This window comes from Tachypleus tridentatus, chromosome 7 (genome assembly GCF_004210375.1).
Source record: "Tachypleus tridentatus isolate NWPU-2018 chromosome 7, ASM421037v1, whole genome shotgun sequence".
NCBI lineage: Eukaryota > Metazoa > Arthropoda > Merostomata > Xiphosura > Limulidae > Tachypleus > Tachypleus tridentatus.
The window spans coordinates 129,288,431-129,308,566 of record NC_134831.1 but is presented as its reverse complement, the minus strand read 5'-3'; the positions used below and the strand labels follow the sequence as shown (position 1 = coordinate 129,308,566).

Genomic DNA, 20,136 nt, shown 5'->3' with positions numbered 1-20,136 from the left:
TACGCTCAATCTCACCAGCGATGGCACATTGAGAAAGACCTTGCTATTGCAGCTCGACAATTCTGCCACGTTCAAACTCTGTCAACTTTTTAACCTTTGCCATGTTTTTACCCAATGTAACACAGGAGATGTCAACGGAAGATGTTGACAACGCTGATGCTTGACCACAAATGACTAAATTTCGTTACGCGTTTACCGATTAACGCTTCGTTTGAGTATGGTCTTGAACTTTTGACCAGCTAGTATTTAGGCTAATTTTATAGTGTTCGCATTTTCCCAATTAAATGCTAAAATGTTTTTTATGTTTATTTTCTCATTTATTATTTTTATTTTTCGAAGCTCTACTCAAATTAGTAGTTGAGTCTAACAACGCAAAATGCATATTTTTTCTTCATCTTCATTGGCCTTAAGATTTTGGCCAGCAGTGTGTTAATAGGATATATTGCTGCATATTTAACAGTTTTGATGTGTACGTTGTGTATGATTATACCTGTATATTTGAATAATCTTCCACAATAGGCATGATTTTATTTAAGAACAAATTTGTGGCCGTTTGAAATTTTGTATTTGGTCTATCATGATATTTCATCCATTGTTGTGATGTAAGTTGCTTAATTATGATAATTGAACCATTGCTATGATGTTATTTGTTTTAGCTTGTTATACCATAATTATTATTTGTTTTAATGTCATTGCACCAATCATTATGATGCAAGTTGTTTGATTATGGTGTTTTTCTGTTTCTGTGTGGTATGTCCAGATTTTAATCCACATAATTGGTACCTACAATTTATATCCATAACCGCTAAGTATTAGTATTATGATTAAACATTCATATAATAATTAAGTACTTTACGAAAAATAAAAGAGTGCTTTATGTAAAGTGAAACTGTACATACTATCTAACATTGTGAGTTTCATTTACATTGTTGGACATGACCGAAAGAGTAGTGTACTGGACTGTTAATTAGAGAATCCATGGTTCACACCTCATTGCCACAAAACCACACACTGCTCTTTTAGGACATGAGTGCACTATAAGAGTAACAGTCAAATCCCATAATTTGAATATTCCAAGAGTTAACAGCAGGTGCTGCTAACTGTCTGTCTCAGATTAATAACTATATATTTTCTTATGTAGTAAGATTGGTGCTTAATATACTTTTAATATTTTGTAGTGGGTATAAACGGATTGAGAAAAACAAGAAGCATTATAACTTATTAAAATCTATCTAATAAAAAAAATCCTAAAATATTAAACTATATTGAGTTGTCTTTATTTATTGATATCTTGAGTATTTTTTATCATTTTGAATCTATTTTTATAGATTGATTGATTATATTTTTAACATTTTTATAATAAATATAACATAGTTGAAAACATTGTTACAGGCTATTTGATAAAAAGGTCTTAAAAGTTACACATTTGTTTTCTTTTGTAGCAGAATAATACTATGAATAGCTTAATGATAATAATTTATAAACTTGAAATGCCCTTTAAAATCATGATTTTAAGATATATTCATCAGTTATTCTTGCTGCAAGGGTGAAGAAAAATTTGGAAAAACCATGTGAAGCTTTGATCTACTTAAAGTGTTTTCTGTTATCTTTTGATCAACACAGTAAACCTGTGTTCATATAGGTTTGACGAACATGCATCATTGGTGATATTAGTCTATTATTCTGAATTATGTAGCAGAAATGCTGTTTGAAATACTAAAAAGTGGATAATGAAATGGTAGATTGGATTTCATATCTATTAATATTTGTTGTACCATAATCAATAAACTACTTTATAATTTTAGTGAGATATAAAACACTATTGGTAGAAAGTAAGATACAATTGAAAACAAAATCTTTTTTTCAAAATATTGTTTCGCATGAAATAACATTTTAAAAAGCAGTTTATTTAGAGTAATGCTTCATGTGACAATTACTTGTGTGGTGCAAACCTTCCTCCTATTAAAAAGAAAGTTTTAATTATATATGTCTGAGTTATAGGTTTAAAGCTATTCTAATGAGTGTCATAGTAATTTTAGTTTAAATATGCTGCTGATTGTATACCCGTGAAGTAAGGTAATCTTGATAAATGGTTAACAACTACTAATGCTTTAGATTTAAAGAAAAATACAGTTTCCAGTTTTGGTAACTTTAATATCTTCTTGTAGCTTACATATTAATCTTTTACAGATATGACCTTTTTGAAAAGCCAAAAAAATCTGAATGTATCATAATATCTTTCTTCCTCAGATTTTAAAGTGTTCCTACCATGCACAGGTGAAAAGAGTGAAGAAGTTATTATAAGAATCCAGATTAACGTGACTACTGAAGGCTACCCGAATGCCACACATTTGACTTTAAAAAGAAGGAAAGTTTGTCTGGAAAGTAAGTTTAGAGGGAAACGGTACTGGAAAGTAAGTTTAGAGGGAAATGGTACTGGAAAGTAAGTTTAGAGGGAAATGGTACTGGAAAGTAAGTTATGAGGGAAATGGTACTGGAAAGTAAGTTTAGAGGGAAACGGTACTGGAAAGAAAGTAAGTTAGAGGAAATGGTACTGGAAAAATAAGTTTAGAGGAAACGGTACTGGAAAGTAAGTTTAGAGGAAACAATACTGGAAAGTAAGTTTAGAGGAAATGGTACTGGAAAGAAAGTTTAGAGGAAATGGCACTGGAAGAAAGTAAGTTTAGAGGAAACAATTACTGGAAGAAATGTTATGAGGAAATGGTACTGGAAAGAAATAAGTTAGAGGAAATAGGCACTGGAAAGAAATGTTATGAGGAAATGGTACTGGAAAGAAATGGATTATGAGGAAATGGTACTGGAAAGTAAGTTTAGAGGAAAATTACACTGGAAGTAAGTTTAGAGGAAAATTACTAGAAATGGAGCAAGAAAGAGGAAACTAGACCGGAAATGCTAAGTCTAGAAATGGTTACCTAGAAGAAGTAAGTTAGAGGAAAATAATTACTAGAAGAAATAAGTTTAGAAAACAATTACTAGAAGAAGCCTAGAGGAAAATAGTACTAGAAAAATAAGTTAGAGGAAACAATTACTAGGAGAAATAAGTTTAGAGGAATTACTAGAAAAATAAGTTTAGAGGAAAATTACTGAAGAAATGGTTTAGAAAACGGCTACTAAAGAAGCAAGTTTAGAGGAAATGGTACTACCGGAAATAAGTTTAGAGGAAACGGGTACTGGAAAGAAATAAGTTAGGGAAACAATTACTGGAAAAATAAGTTAGAGGAAATGGTACTAGAAAGAAATGGATTTAGAGGAAATGGTACTGGAAGAAATAAGTTTAGAGGAAATGGTACTAGAAGAAAAGTTTAGAGGGAAACAATTACTAGAAGAAATAAGTTAGAGGAAATAGCACTGGAAAGAAATAAGTTTAGAGAAAACGGTACTGGAAAGCAAGTGGATTTAGAGGAAACCATTACTAGAAAAAGAAATGGAGTTAGAAATGGTACTGGAAAATGCAAGTTTAGAGGAAATAATACTAGAAGAAAGTAAGTTTAGAGGAAATGGTAATTGGAAGAGAAGTTAGAGGAAAACAATTACTGGAGAAAGCCTGTTAGAGGAAATGGTACTGGAAAGTAAGTTAGAGGAAACAATTACTGGAAAGTAAGTTAGAGAAAACAATTACTGGAAAAATAAGTTAGAAGAAACAATTACTGGAAAGCAAGAAATGGAGAAGAAACAATTACTGGAAAAAAGTTAGAGGGAAAACTGGAACTAGAAAGTGTTACTAGAGGGAAATGGCACTGGAAAAGCAAGTTACGAGAAAAAATTACTAGAAATAATATAGAGGAAATGGTACCGGAAAGTAAGTTTAGAAAACAATTACTGGAAAGTAAGTTTAGAAACAATTACTGGAAAGAAAGTTTAGAAATGGTACTAGAAAGAAAAGTTAGAGGAAATAGTACTGGAAAGTAAGTTAGAGGAAACCACTGGAAGAAATAAGTTAGAGGAAATAATTACTAGAAGAAAGTAAGTTTAGAGGAAACAATTACTAGGAAAGTAAGTTTAGAGGAAACAATTACTGAAAAAATAAGTTTAGAAATGGTACTGGACCGAGGAAGTTTAGAGGAAAAATGGCACTGGAAGAAATAAGTTTAGAGGAAATGGCATTACTGGAAAAATAAGTTTAGAGGAAATGGTACTAGAAAAATAAGTTTAGAGGAAACAGTACTGGAAGAGTAAGTTTAGAGGAAATGGTACTGGAAAGAGGAAGTTTAGAGGGAAAGTACTGGAAAGAAAGTTTAGAGGAAATAATACTGGAAAGCAAGCCTAGAGGAAATGGCACTGGAAAATAAGTTTAGAGGAAATGGTACTGGAAAGAAGTAGAGGAAATGGCACTGGAAAAGCAAGTTACCTAGTACTGGAAGAAATGGAGAGGAAACAATTACTGGAAAAGTAAGTTTAGAGGAAACAATTACTGGAAAGCAAGTAATTAGAGAAAGAAATGGTACTGGAAAAAGTAAGTTTAGAGGGAAACAATTACTGGAAAGAAATGGATTTAGAGGAAAACAATTACTGGAAGAAATGCCTAGAGGAAATGGCACTGGAAGAAATAAGTTTAGAGGAAACAATTACTGGAAGAAATGGAGTTAGAGGAAACAATTACTGGAAGAAATAAGTTTAGAGGAAATGGTACTGGAAGAAAAGTTTAGAAAACAATTACTAGAGGAAACGGCAAGTTTAGAGGAAATGGTACTGGAAAGAAATGGATTAGAGGAAACAATTACTGGAAGAAATAAGTTAGAGGAAACAATTACTGGAAGAAATAAGTTTAGAGGAAACAGTACTGGAAATAAGTTTAGAAACAATTACTAGAAGAAAATGGATTAGAAATGGTTACCTGATGGTACTGGAAAGTAAGTTTAGAGGGAAATGGTACTGGAAAGTAAGTTTAGAGGGAAATGGTACTGGAAAGTAAGTTTAGAGGGAAACGGTACTGGAAAGTAAGTTTAGAGGGAAACGGTACTGGAAAGTAAGTTTAGAGGGAAATGGTACTGGAAAGTAAGTTTAGAGGGAAACGGTACTGGAAAGTAAGTTTAGAGGGAAACGGTACTGGAAAGTAAGTTATGAGGGAAATGGTACTGGAAAGTAAGTTTAGAGGGAAATGGTACTGGAAAGTAAGTTTAGAGGGAAATGGTACTTATCTCTCATGTCCTGTGTGGGTGGTTTGTTTAGAATATCTTTCACAAAAAAGTCCAATCTGATTGGGTGTATTGTTTCAACTCTTAGTGACCACTAGCTGACTGATTTAGTGTTTAAGAATACTATATTTTTCCTTGTACAAAATCTAAGCTTTTGACTGGTTTTTAAAAACTTTGGGAAGAAAATATTAATTTACTTAGCATTTCAGTTCTTAAGTGTCTTTTATTGGATTACATTAAACTTTGGTTTTCAGCTTTATGGTTTATTAACATGCAGAAGTTACATTTCTATGTGCTTGTAATGAGAATGAATAAGAGTTGGTAAAGATTATAATAAATGTAACTTGAATCTTATCAGAACAACTAATAATTACATTTAAATTATAATTTTTTAACATTGTGAATGTTTTTGTGTTGCTAATATTTACAAGATCTATATTGTTATGAACAAGTTATCAGTGTTTTTAGTAAGGTGCTTGAATGATCATTTTTCAGATCAGAACCAGAATGGAACCATGTTAATGAGTAAGTCTGATTTTCTCAAAGTGAATAAACAAGATTTAACAACTGGAAATATTCAAAATATTCATTTTCAATGATTTATTATTCTCTAGTTTAAGTTTATATAACTTATATTTGATCAGTAATTCCCCCTACAGTTCAGTTAGGAAATATTTCCAGTATGAATAAAAACATAAACGTGGATTTCGATTGTTTATATGCAGTACTTTCAATGTTACTATTTCTCTTGACTTTGAAGCAGTTATTGAAATATGAAGCCACTGAGCACTTTATAAGCAGATAGTTCACTATTCAATAAGGCCTGGCATGGCCAAGTGTGTTAAGGCGTTCGACTCGTAATCCGAGGGTCACGGGTTTGAATCCCGGTCGCACCAAACATGCTTGCCCTTTCAGCCGTGGGGGCATTATAATGTTACGGTCAATCCCAATATTCGTTGGTAAAAGAGTAGCCCAAGAGTTGGCAGAGGGTGATGATGACTAACTGCTTCCCTTTAGTCTTATACTGCTAAATTAGGGATACCTAGCGCAGATCGCCCTCTGGTAGCTTTGCGTGAAAGTTAAAACAAACAAACAAACACTATTCAATAAAGGTTTAATAAACATCTTAGCAGTCCAGAAACCATTTACATATAATGAATATAAACACAATGGGTTACAAGAATAAGATATTGGTAATAAAGTATTTCAGATTTTCTTTAATTGTTGCTTTTTGTTCTTCTTTCTTTCATTTAGTATAAATACATTCTTTTACTTTCTAAGTTTGGGAAACATTTCTCATATTTTGTTTAAGATATTCCTAACGATATGTTGGAAAAATGTGTTAAAAATAAGCCCATGTTAAGAACAATGGATTATTATTCATAGCATATTTACCATTTCACAGATCTATCACCCATGGTTGCTTCAACCAGCTCCTTCTACATTGCTGTTGGATGTGCAAGTGCTTTGATCATTGTAATAACAGCAGTGGCTACAGCTTGCTATGTAAGAATCCAAAAAACGTGTAGAAGCAACATCATAAAGTACGTTACTGTTTAGAATATTTGAGTTTCTGACCTGTAACTCTCTACTACAGTTTTAGTATTTTTATGTGTAATAAGACACGTATGTATTGTTAATGCATAACTGTGGAAGTTCAGGACTTATAGATGTTGTGGATTATTTTAGTGATACAGTGTTATATAGTATCACTAGATTTTGTTAAATACATGGGTATTTGAATTTACGTAATTTGAAATGTATAAAATGCTACTGTTAAAATTTTTTTCATTATCTGTTCATAGAGGGCACCACAATTGGTAAATTATTTGCATATTTGTATTTTGTGACCAAATGTGGCTGGGATTTAAAAGCCTGAACAGCCAAGTGTGTATAGCATGGAAAGAAAAATATTAATTATGAAAAACTATATTTATTTACATGTTTTTGTAAAAAATATTTTTGAAGGAAAATAAGTTGCACATAATACCAAGATAAGTTACAAATATTTATGCTAATAAAGTTTCAGTATAAATTTTAATCTGTATAAATATTAATATTCAGTATTCACTCATAAAAGTATTAAATATCACGTGTGTAATGTTTTAGTTTTAGTGGCCTTTGTCACGGTCATGAGGATAATGACTTAAGGATTTTTTCATTTACAATCTTAAATACTGCCTGTCAAACATGTCTGATTTCAAGAGCTTAAGTGGGTCATAAACCAACTGACATCTCCTATAATAACAAGTAAGACTGTGATAATATATAATCACTTTATACAAAGAATTTTGTATGAAATCACAGTGATGTTTGCCTGGAATATAGAATTTACTTTGACATGTTAAACAACCATGATTGTAGCTACACTCTTCATATGATTTGGTGTTACAATTTCATGTGTACTTTACCACATTTTTGTGACTTGAGTAAATAATGCTAGGATGGAAAATTAGAGTTTATTCAGTTGACTGAGAAATTTACAGTTGATATTTATTTAGTCTTTTGAAGAGTATAACTTATTCATGTAGGATTAGAAGCTGCCATAACATTTAAAGGAAAGTCCACAGTTCAACAAGTGAAGGACTTAAGTAGTTGAATTATTTGGATTAGGGGAACCATTCCTGTGTAAATGTGGATTTAATTAAAACTCTCCTGTTTTACTGAACAAAGTCTAACTATAATTGTTTAAGTGACATCACTTTGACTTAAGCCCAGTTTATACAGTTTAATAGTTTTTTACTGGTAGTAAATGTCATTACCCATATATATATGTTTTACATTTCATTTTGCTATTAAAATAATAGTGGTTTGTCCTCATTGTAATTTTTGGTCAGTTACAGAGGAGATCCACCCAGGGATGCATCTACTCAGTCTCAGACCTTCCTGAGAGTAGACACTCCTAACAATGCTAACACAATAGCAGGTGAGTTAAAGTGGTTGCTGGGTTCCTAGTAGACCACAGTTAGAAAAATATAAAGGAATGAGGTCTATATTTCTTTACCAGTGCATTTTAAAGTTCAAAAGTAAACATTCTGACTAGATATGGGAATATATAAAAACTATTTGTTCATAATTTAGGCTATTCTGGCTTTAGACGGTTGACTACTTTACCAACCAGTGCACCTGTACAAGTGAATAATCTGCTAGTGTCTGAACTCACCGAGCAGATCTGTGAGATTGCTCTTGAAAAAGGGAAGATAGTGTTATATGAAAAAATACAAGAAGGTAAGATATTTTTAACATTCTGTTTAGGAGGAACATGTTTCATTGTGTACTGTATAGAAGTAATTATATAGACGTAACATGTTTTAATGTTTATTACACGTTTTAACATTCACCATAAGATCAGGTAACATGTTTTGTTAATTACTATACAAAGCTGAGAACTTTTAATATGTACTACTGAAAGATAACATGTTTTTTCATTAATTGCAAGAAGGTAATATGATGAATATATTTACTGATGAGTCAGGTAACGTATCTTTATGGTTACTATAAAAAGGGTAATATGTTTCAGTACTTACTACATAAAAGTAACTTTTTTAAAATTAGTTGTCACAAGATTAGGTAACATGTCTTGTTATAAGAAAGTAATACATTTTAATGTATGTGAAAAAATTAGTTTCATTAAACCCCAAACTTTCCCATTTAATTAATATACAGGTTACCTGTACAAAACTAGGTTTCCCAAATACTGAGGGTAATCTCTGCAAACTTAAATGTTTCATAGTAAAGAGGATTTGTGCTGTAGCAGATGGAATTGGAAGTTTTCTACTCCCTATTTACAATATGTACACGTAATTAATTAAATCATTAAAAAGAAAAAAATACTTTTAGTTAAATTATAAATAAACAAGTTTTGACAAATGTGTAGCTAGTATTTCAACAACTTATCTTAATTATTATACAGTGTCTTTCAAGTTGTTTACACTTTTAGCAGTTTTTGTATTTGGTTCTATTTGTTGTTACTTAAACTGCTGAACTATTTGTACTGAATTATACAGTTGCTTATTGTCAGGTTCATGTCATTCAAAAACAATTCAAGTATTAATGTTTCTCACATGAAAATGCCTATCAACCTGTCCACTGTTTTATGTATTTCTGTAGTGTTGATATAAATATCAAGTCCCTAGAATGGTTACTGGTAACTTAAAGGGACTGATAACTCTAGAACTGGGGTTAGGTTCCTCAGTGATGAACAAAATGCAGATAGTCCACTGTGTAGATTAGAACTAAGAAAATAACAATGAATATCGGGGTTATCTAAATATTGCTGTATACACCTATTTATCAAATTTATATCTTTGCACCATCAATTTGCCTTGATAATAACCATCCTGTAACAGACCTTTCTATAATTTTATGAAATAACAAGACTAGTTATTGGCACACATTTACATGATACATTACAACGGATACAATAAACCCTATTTCAATCATGATCAATTAAAGTTTTGGATCTTTGACATTTTGCTTAAAGGTTTTAATAATGGTAATAAAAACAAAATAAATAGTTGTGATCATACAATAGTTAGCCATTTTAATGATGTATCATTGAGAGCATTGTACTGTGGTGACAGCTGACAAACAGTTTAGGCCTCTCACCTCAATCTAAACAAAAATAGAGATAACTATTTGAAAATCTACTGAAACATAGAGAGATAACATAGGGCAGCTAAATGTCATATTATTTACAAAAGATGGGGAAATTAGAAAAAAAACTCACTTTTTCATTAAAAATGTTTGGATAACCTTTTTCACTTATGATTTAAGATGGCCATATGAGCACAGTAGAAAAGTGCTGACAGTCAAATAACCTAAATATGAGCTGAAACACTTTCTTATTAGTCATTTATAGGAATTTTCTGGACTTTTAGTCTATATGAGTAATTTTTAAGTCAAAGGAGAATTAGGTGGCAACAACTGAACATTTTTGAGCACTTGTCATGTGGTCCAGAATGTTATTAGACAAGACGATTATTTGTATATATGAAATGTTACAAAAGTGGCCTAATATCAAAATTTGCTACTACTGGGATTAACTGTTAACATGCTAAGCCTATCATTACATTATTTACTATCTAAACCAAGTGCACTGCCATTTCTGTGGTAAGTTGCAACTCATATTAAGAACTTTACACATTCATCATTCTTGATGACATAGAACTGATCAAAAAGTATTACATCAGAAGGTTCACATGCTTTACAAAAAACTGTTACTCGTGAAGCTAAGCAACACAGTTTTATTCTCTTATTAATAAATGTCATTCATGATACTTCAAAGGATGCAAGATCAATAGAAAGAAGTTAACACCAGAAGAAGGACCCAGTAATCCTAATGACTTTAAAAACTAAAGTTTACTTTTCTGGACCCAGTAATCCTAATGACTTTAAAAACTAAAGTTTACTTTTCTTCCTTTGGAGTAAATCCCATTTACCTCTGATAAACGAAGTCCACTCTTTGAAAATGCTCAGATTTTTATAATAATAATGTCATATCTGTGGTTGAGGTGTAACTTACAAAAACTGGTTGCATCTTATCTTTACTAATAATAATGTCATATCTGTGGTTAAGGTGTAACTTGCAAAAGCTGGTTATGCTTTATCTTTTCTATTAATAAAAGTCATATCTGTAGTTGAGGTGTAACTTACAAAAGCTGGTTGCACTTTATCTTCTGAAGATGTTAACTACTTTTGGACATTTTTCAACAGCTGCAAGTTTTTATGTTCTAAGACAGAAAAAAAGTGTGACCCAACTTTACTTCCTCAAAATCTATCCCCTGAAGGTCTTTTTTTAATACTCTTCTTGGTATGATTTATAATATCCTGAGCCAATGTGAAGGATTCATTACAACTTTACTCTTGTATTCTCAACTATTTCTGTTTTTCCATCATATTTCTTCTTGGCCTCTAAATGTTAATTTATTTTTATGTCTGCAGTTTGTTTTACTTCCTCTTCTTTACTATTTTTGTCTTGTTCAAGACTCATCTTTCCTTATATAGGTATTTCGGAACCTTGGATTTCTCATAGTACACCTTTGTTTAGTTCTGCCTAGTGGTTTAGACCACATGCTTTCTACACATCCTTCCACCCCTCCTTGATGCACTGATGATGTGTGGTGTGTTGATGAACTTAAGACCTTATATTTGAGGCTTGGGTAGGCAGAAGAAGCATGACGCATCACAGAGATTCTCCTTTAATAATGAGCAATTTCAATATGAATTTTTTTCATCATGTAAATGAATCTATCTTTTAACAGTATCCTCCATCAGATAATTTCCATTCAACTCTGATGAGTTCTATCTCCTCTTCTGACATTATGTATTTCAATACCTGTGTTAGATGCCTGACAACTCTCGCACCTGGTTTCTTTTGAAGAACTGATTCACATGAAAAGTTCTTGTTTGCAACATTTGCTTTACTTTACTGGCTCTTATAATCGTACTGTTTGTGATTATTTGACTTCTGTTGTGAGGTTTACTTGTAGGTAATTAATTTGGTTGTAATTTGGGTCCATCATCTGTGTACCATTCCACACATTAGAGCCTTTGGTATGTTATAAGAAGGATGGTCAAATTTCGCTATTTTGTGGATCGAGAGTAGGAGATAGATGCTGTTGACTAGCTGTTTTACCTCTAGAGTATCAGTTCAAAATTATGGATGGCTAATGCAGATAGCCCATGAGTATTTTGTGCAAATGTTAGCAACAAAGAGATCTTAATAAAAAAATTGAATTTAACTTTAAAATATCATTTTTAAACACACATAGGTTTACTCCATGCTCAAAAATTTATCTTATCTTGAAGTAACTGCTTTTACCTTTAATTTGGTTTTCAGTTTAACTTTATGCTATGACAAATCAAAATATGCTTTCTTTCTGTCTTGCTAGCACTTTTTGACTTGATGACCTTAAGTCTGCTTAATAACCTAACAAGGAAAACGAACAATAAGAGAAACCACAATTACTCATAATGTGGAACTGGGAAATTTAGTGTCATAAGAAGCAATAGCATATAAGTATGTGACCTGTATTATTTATCATCAAATATGTGGTTAGAATTTAGAAGGAAACTGTCAGTTATAGGATTTATAGAGAAGATTAGCTATTTCAAACCATAATACAAGATAAAAAGGAGAACACAAAAATATATAAATTATTTTATGTTTGTAAGGTTATTTCAGAGTTCTTAAGTGTGTGGTTTTATCGATAAAATTTATCTAATATATTTTAATCAATATTTTGTAATACCATTTTTTTTAAAGTCCACAACTGGTAAATTAATAGGACAAGACAGCTTCTGGTTAAAAAAAAAAAAAACTCATCCAAATTTTACTTTTGTTTTCAACTCAAAGGAACATTTGGTCATACTTGTCGTGGTGTACTGACAGATGATGGAAATGAAGTGAACATGAAACAGACTGCAATCATAAAAACTGTGTCTGGTAAGTTAGAAACTGTAAGAGGACCAAAACTGTATATTAATTACAGTCCAGAAATTTCTAGAAGTGTTTGATAAAATCGAAGATACGTAAAGTGTTAATTTTCTTAAAACATCTGGTAACTTTCTAAAGCATTCCTTTAATTTTTGTAATTATAGTTATTTTTAATTTATGTTGATACTATTAAATATAACTTTAAAGTAATATCCTCTAAACAAACAAGTGTATTTTGAACTTCTGTCCAGATCAAAAACTGATTTTTTTTTTCAAATAAATGTCATCAGTTTGTTTGTGGTTTATTTCTGGTATTTCATAAGTTTTGACATTTTATAAAATTACTATGACTATTGAATTAGGTCTTTCTTGATCCCTAGAACAGGCATCTAAGGACCAAATTTCGATGCTTTTAGCTGAAGGAATGAAAATGTATGGGATAAACCACAAGAATGTGTTACCAATCATTGCAGTTTGCATGGACAATGTAAAACAACCTATTCTGGTCTACCCATTCATGAACAAGGGAAACCTGAAGCTGTTTCTTCAGAAGTGCAGGTTTTCAGTTCAAGGTCACTGTCATGTAAGCAAAAAATACTGACAAAGTGTAACTCTTTCTTCAGAAGTGCAGGTTTTCAGGTAACAATGTAAGTTAACTATACTGTCAAAGTGTAACTCTTTCTTCAGAAGTGCGGGTTTTCAGGTAACAATGTAAGTTAACAATACTGTCAAAGTGTAACTCTTTCTTCAGAAGTGTGGGTTTTCAGGTAACAATGTAAGTTAACAATACTGTCAAAGTGTAACTCTTTCTTCAGAAGTGCGGGTTTTCAGGTAACAATGTAAGTTAACTATACTGTCAAAGTGTAACTCTTTCTTCAGAAGTGCGGGTTTTCAGGTAACAATGTAAGTTAACAATACTGTCAAAGTGTAACTCTTTCGTGAGAAGTGTGGGTTTTCAGGTAACAATGTAAGTTAACAATACTGTCAAAGTGTAACTCTTTCTTCAGAAGTGCGGGTTTTCAGGTAACAATGTAAGTTAACTATACTGTCAAAGTGTAACTCTTTCTTCAGAAGTGCAGGTTTTCAGGTAACAATGTAAGTTAACAATACTGTCAAAGTGTAACTCTTTCTTCAGAAGTGCGGGTTTTCAGGTAACAATGTAAGTTAACTATACTGTCAAAGTGTAACTCTTTCTTCAGAAGTGCAGGTTTTCAGGTAACAATGTAAGTTAACAATACTGTCAAAGTGTAACTCTTTCTTCAGAAGTGCAGGTTTTCAGGTAACAATGTAAGTTAACAATACTGTCAAAGTGTAACTCTTTCGTGAGAAGTGTGGGTTTTCAGGTAACAATGTAAGTTAACAATACTGTCAAAGTGTAACTCTTTCTTCAGAAGTGCAGGGTTTTCAGGTAACAATGTAAGTTAACAATACTGTCAAAGTGTAACTCTTTCGTGAGAAGTGTGGGTTTTCAGGTAACAATGTAAGTTAACAATACTGTCAAAGTGTAACTCTTTCTTCAGAAGTGCGGGTTTTCAGGTAACAATGTAAGTTAACTATACTGTCAAAGTGTAACTCTTTCTTCAGAAGTGCAGGTTTTCAGGTAACAATGTAAGTTAACAATACTGTCAAAGTGTAACTCTTTCTTCAGAAGTGCAGGTTTTCAGGTAACAATGTAAGTTAACTATACTGTCAAAGTGTAACTCTTTCTTCAGAAGTGCAGGTTTTCAGGTAACAATGTAAGTTAACAATACTGTCAAAGTGTAACTCTTTCTTCAGAAGTGCGGGTTTTCAGGTAACAATGTAAGTTAACAATACTGTCAAAGTGTAACTCTTTCGTGAGAAGTGTGGGTTTTCAGGTAACAATGTAAGTTAACTATACTGTCAAAGTGTAACTCTTTCTTCAGAAGTGTAGGTTTTCAGGTAACAATGTAAGTTAACAATACTGTCAAAGTGTAACTCTTTCTTCAGAAGTGTAGGTTTTCAGGTAACAATGTAAGATAACAATACTGTTAAAGTGTAACTCTTTCTTCAGAAGTGCAGATTTTCAGGTAACAATGTAAGTTAACAATACTGTCAAAGTGTAACTCTTTCTTCAGAAGTGCAGGTTTTCAGGTAACAATGTAAGTTAACAATACTGTCAAAGTGTAACTCTTTCTTCAGAAGTGCAGGTTTTCAGGTAACAATGTAAGATAACAATACTGTTAAAGTGTAACTCTTTCTTCAGAAGTGTAGGTTTTCAGGTAACAATGTAAGATAACAATACTGTTAAAGTGTAACTCTTTCTTCAGAAGTGTAGGTTTTCAGGTAACAATGTAAGATAACAATACTGTCAAAGTGTAACTCTTTCTTCAGAAGTGCGGGTTTTCAGGTAACAATGTAAGATAACAATACTGTTAAAGTGTAACTCTTTCTTCAGAAGTGTAGGTTTTCAGGTAACAATGTAAGATAACAATACTGTCAAAGTGTAACTCTTTCTTCAGAAGTGTAGGTTTTCAGGTAACAATGTAAGATAACAATACTGTTAAAGTGTAACTCTTTCTTCAGAAGTGCAGGTTTTCAGGTAACAATGTAAGTTAACTATACTGTCAAAGTGTAACTCTTTCTTCAGAAGTGTAGGTTTTCAGGTAACAATGTAAGATAACAATACTGTTAAAGTGTAACTCTTTCTTCAGAAGTGCAGGTTTTCAGGTAACAATGTAAGTTAACAATACTGTCAAAGTGTAACTCTTTCTTCAGAAGTGCAGGTTTTCAGGTAACAATGTAAGTTAACTATACTGTCAAAGTGTAACTCTTTCTTCAGAAGTGTAGGTTTTCAGGTAACAATGTAAGATAACAATACTGTTAAAGTGTAACTCTTTCTTCAGAAGTGCAGGTTTTCAGGTAACAATGTAAGTTAACAATACTGTCAAAGTGTAACTCTTTCTTCAGAAGTGCAGGTTTTCAGGTAACAATGTAAGTTAACTATACTGTCAAAGTGTAACTCTTTCTTCAGAAGTGCAGGTTTTCAGGTAACAATGTAAGTTAACAATACTGTCAAAGTGTAACTCTTTCTTCAGAAGTGCAGATTTTCAGGTAACAATGTAAGTTAACAATACTGTCAAATTGTAACTTTTTCTTTAGAAGTGCAGATTTTTGGATACAGGTTACTGACATGCAAGTTAACACTTTCTTCAGAAATGTCAGTTTTAGTAATTTTATCTAAAAAAAAATAAGCAGTAACTTTTAATTAACTTTACAGACTCTTCTAACTCAAGATCTTGTTGCCATGGCAATCCAGATAGTTCAAGGAATGAGTCACCTTCACAAGAAGGATATAATTCATGGTGATTTAGCCACTAGGAACTGTGTGTAAGTAACAGACTTTGGAATAAACTACACTCCTTTTCATTCCAAGAACAAAATTAATCAATAACTATTATAATTCATTTAAATATATAATTACAAAGATTAAGTGAAAAGACAAGAAGTATTGGACAAAATAAATATTTTAGTTACATTTTAAGTAAGATATTGCTTTAACTTGTTTCTTTACTGCACTTTTATCAAGGATATATTTTATTCACCAGATTCTTGTTGGTACTTTGCTATAGGGTGGATGACAGATTGCACGTGAAGATAACAGATAATGCCTTATCTCGTGATCTATTTCCCGATGATTATCATTGCCTTGGTGACAATGAGAACAGGCCTGTTAAATGGCTTGCATTAGAGAGCTTGCTAAAAAAGGAATTTTCTACAGCTAGTGATGTTGTACGTAGATTCCCACAATTTAAGAAAAACTCTTGTTAACATTGTTTCCCTTTAAAAACGTTTTAATAAAACATTTTAAATTATCACAGCTCATACAACAGCTACATATATAATATTTAGAATAGTCACTTTTAGATTAGATATATTTTAAGCTCACAATTTTTTGCAATGAATGAAATCTTTAAACGTAAAATAAAGTTAAATTTTCTGTGAAGTGTCTGTCCATAATTATAATGTGGATATTAAATTAATAGCATCTATATGTAATAAGACGAAATATAAAAGTTAAACATTTGATAAAAAAACCTTTGTAGTTATCTTTATATTTGAAGAATTATTCATCATTTACTATTTCAGTGGTCATTTGGTGTCACACTATGGGAATTAATGACTCTTGGTAATCAACCTTATAAAGAAATTGACCCTTTTGAAATGGCAACTTCTCTTCAAGATGGCTACAGATTGTCTCAGCCAATCAACTGCCCAGATGAGTTGTAAGTAGTCTTCAAAGGCACTATCCTTTCTATGCAATTAAACAGCTATATAATATAACAAATGATGCACCAACTAGCAACCAGAAAAATACATTGTTTGTTATTATGCAAAGTTACACAGTTTGGCTGTGCATATCATAAGTATCAAAACTCAAACAAACTTGTAATCTGTTTTTCAGAAAAATATCAAGTAAGTAGTAATGAAAGGTATTTATTTTATTTTGGAAGTGGAAAAGTACACTTTCTTTACCTGTATAGAACAAATATTTTAATTATAATTTCCTGCTCACTATTATTTCAGATACCATTTGATGGCCCTCTGCTGGATGACAAAAGTGGAGAAAAGACCAACTTTTTCCAAGTTGCTTGCATTTTTTCAAGATTTTTATAATGCATTAGGACTGTACATTTGATTTATAAAGTGGGGATACCTGGTTCAGTTTGTTTTCCAAGAAAGCCATGACAGCTTCAGTTTATTATATTATATGCTCATTTTAAAATGACATGACAAATCTTATGGTTGGTTTTGTACATTTATATTTGTTAGGCTCCAGTATTTTAGTTGGAGAGTACCACGAGCTATTTCTGGAGGAAAAAAACACTTTTTTAATAAACCTCCCCCCTAGTGCCAAGTTGAATAAACAGTATGGAGAATTTTATGAAGTGGGTAATAATTTGTTTCTTTTTTTGTTGAGAATGATGAAGTGAAAAGAAAACAGTGTGTGTGTGTGTGTGTGGTAAGTAAAAAAAAGCAATCACTTTTAATTAACTTTACAGACTCCTATTACTCAAGATCTTGTTACTATTGGCACTCCAGAATATGTTGGACTCATTAATATTTTGTGCAGTTATTCCATAGAATATGTTGTAGAATATTTCAAAAAATATATCTTTATTTGGCTATTTCCATTAAGGTGTTAGTTGTATTATCTTGTAGACTTTTTATAAGAAAAAGTAACAGTTATTTTGCTTATTGAAATTTACTATTCTTAACATGTGAAAACGTATTACATGTTTAAAATGTTTTTAAAAAGTAATGAAACTTATTACAATAAAGAAAAAATTAAATGTGTTAAAAGTAAATTTGATTTTTTATTTCCTCAGTTTACTTGTAGAAATATTTTTAGTTCAAGTTATTGTCAAAATATTAAGTTTCATGACCAGCTCAGAAATTTGAGAAACAGTTACCAGTTTCAAATGATAAATAAATTCAACTATATTACTACATAACTGGCCATTTCACTCGCAAAATAATTGTCACTATAAAGATCCACTACATTCAAATGACAGAGGATGGTGTCATGTACAGTATTATCCTTGTTAAGGAGTCTCATATAAGCTACTGATAATACAAATGATTATATTTGTAAGACACTTTAAACTTGTAAAAAGCGTGATTGAAAATTTCACTGGCTTGTACTTTATAAACACATTGAGCTAGTGTCATTTCTTTTGTACTTTCATCCAGGAAGTATTTCAGAATAACACGAGTTTCATGTTTTTAGAAAGTATAGTTGATGTGTCAATGTTTAAATTACTAGCATGTTTCAAGTGAATTTACATTACATATTTGAACTTCATTATTATATGTCCAACAGTCTGTATATTACTAAAATGTAAATGTAAAAACAAGTATATCTTTCAAGCATTAAACTGTATTTAAAAACAGAATCTTCTTAGTAAATTAAAGGTGTTTTTGGAAAACCTTAACAGAGTTTTAATATATATTTAAAACAGCGGTATGGGTATAGAAAGCACTAGTAGAGATGAAAACAATGTGTCGACCTTCTTCGGTCATTGTCAGGTTCAAAGAAAGAAAGAAAGGGTTACAAACCAGTAGCTGACCACATGTTTGAAGGCAGTTGTGTAATTGAGTGTAGGAATGTAGAGGGCGTGCTTAGATGTTTGAAGAAGGTCGGAGCATTGTTTGCTCCTCTACATAGTGCTTTCTCTATCCATACCAGCCGCTTTTAAATATATAATTTTTTCTATAAGTAGATTTTCTCATCATCACGGAGAGTTTTAATGTTTTGGCTACTATTAATAAGCACTTGAAGCAGATAATGATTTATTTCTTCACAGGTTTAGTTTGCAATAAGACTTTACAAAAGTCTAACCTAGTGGCATTTTAAGTTTTAGTTGCTTTGAGTATAGAAATGTTGATAATTTAATACATCATGACCAATGCATTTTTTTGAGAAAGATTAACTAGTTTGTTTTATTTGTTTCACACTTTTGTTCCCTTACAAGTTTATTTTTGTACCTGTGCCATTAATGTACAGATTATTGGTAGTTTATACTGTTTTATTAACACCAGACGTCTTAGTTTAAAAAAAGGTAAATCAAATTTTAAACAAATCTTATGGAATAAAACTTTTAACTTTAAAGATGAAATAAGTAAGCATATATTAACTATTTTTTATACATAAACTAATTTTGGTGTGTAAACTAAGCCTATCTCAATTAAATAACTAGCTTTTGTTTGAAAACAAAGTTTAGTTTATCTAACTGAAATAAGAAATTTGGTTTCAAAGCTAGTCAGTGTTTGTTGCTGGTTTGTGTTGATTGTTTATAGGTAGAAAAATGTGTATATAGTGTACATTTATGATGCTTCTCTGTGTTTTGTTCAAAACATAAAGAAATACTCAATAAAATAAGTGTTCGATGAATTTTGCATGGGTGGTACAAATACATTAACAAATAAATATATATCTATAGAAAAGTATTACTTTATTTTTCTACAAAATCTGGTTAATATGGGCTACTGAAACTATAGTGAAAAAGAGAAAATATTCCGAGTATCAACACCCAGTTTTAAAATCCTATCCTCACAATAAAATAAAAAATTAGCTATCAAGATTATTCCAAAAATAAATCACTAAAAATTAAAAATGAACGTAATTATTTTGATTAGTATGGTATAAAAAAGTAATATTTTAAATATGTCTAACAATACTTCTTATGATCATGTATACACGTGAATCTACCTTCCACACACACACAAACCCATACACCCGTGCATATGAATACGTACGTGTGTAAATGCACACACACACACACACATGCATATATAACCTTTGATAAATGTTCATTCGTTGATTTATCATCTTATTTATATATTACTTAAGAATTTAAAAATTTGTTGTTTTGAATTAAGCGAAAAGCTACACAATGGGCTATCTCTGCTCTGCCCACCACGGGTATCGAAACTCGGATTTTAGTGTTGTAAGTCCGCAGACATACAGCTGAGCCACTAGGTGGGCTTTAAAATTTGAAGTTGTGTGTTTGAATTCACCAG

General features: G+C 31.3%; 1 protein-coding gene across 2 annotated transcripts in view; it reads left to right on the top strand.

The window, feature by feature from the left end:
- The window catches only part of LOC143256589 (tyrosine-protein kinase RYK-like), a 40,285-nt gene extending 20,778 nt beyond the window's left edge, over positions 1 to 19,507 (top strand). The window contains exons 4-14 of one of the 2 annotated variants that reach the window (XM_076513982.1): positions 2,251 to 2,385; positions 5,652 to 5,681; positions 6,562 to 6,700; positions 8,000 to 8,082; positions 8,238 to 8,384; positions 12,514 to 12,603; positions 12,975 to 13,177; positions 15,833 to 15,942; positions 16,185 to 16,344; positions 16,702 to 16,838; positions 17,140 to 19,507. In XM_076513982.1, coding sequence (XP_076370097.1) covers positions 2,251 to 2,385; positions 5,652 to 5,681; positions 6,562 to 6,700; positions 8,000 to 8,082; positions 8,238 to 8,384; positions 12,514 to 12,603; positions 12,975 to 13,177; positions 15,833 to 15,942; positions 16,185 to 16,344; positions 16,702 to 16,838; positions 17,140 to 17,251 — 1,346 coding nt within the window. In that variant the 3' untranslated portion in view covers positions 17,252 to 19,507. Of the gene's footprint in view, positions 1 to 2,250; positions 2,386 to 5,651; positions 5,682 to 6,561; positions 6,701 to 7,993; positions 8,083 to 8,237; positions 8,385 to 12,513; positions 12,604 to 12,974; positions 13,178 to 15,832; positions 15,943 to 16,184; positions 16,345 to 16,701; positions 16,839 to 17,139 lie in introns of both variants that reach the window. The other variant, XM_076513981.1, reaches the window with a different exon arrangement.
- The last annotated feature ends 629 nt before the right edge of the window (positions 19,508 to 20,136 follow it).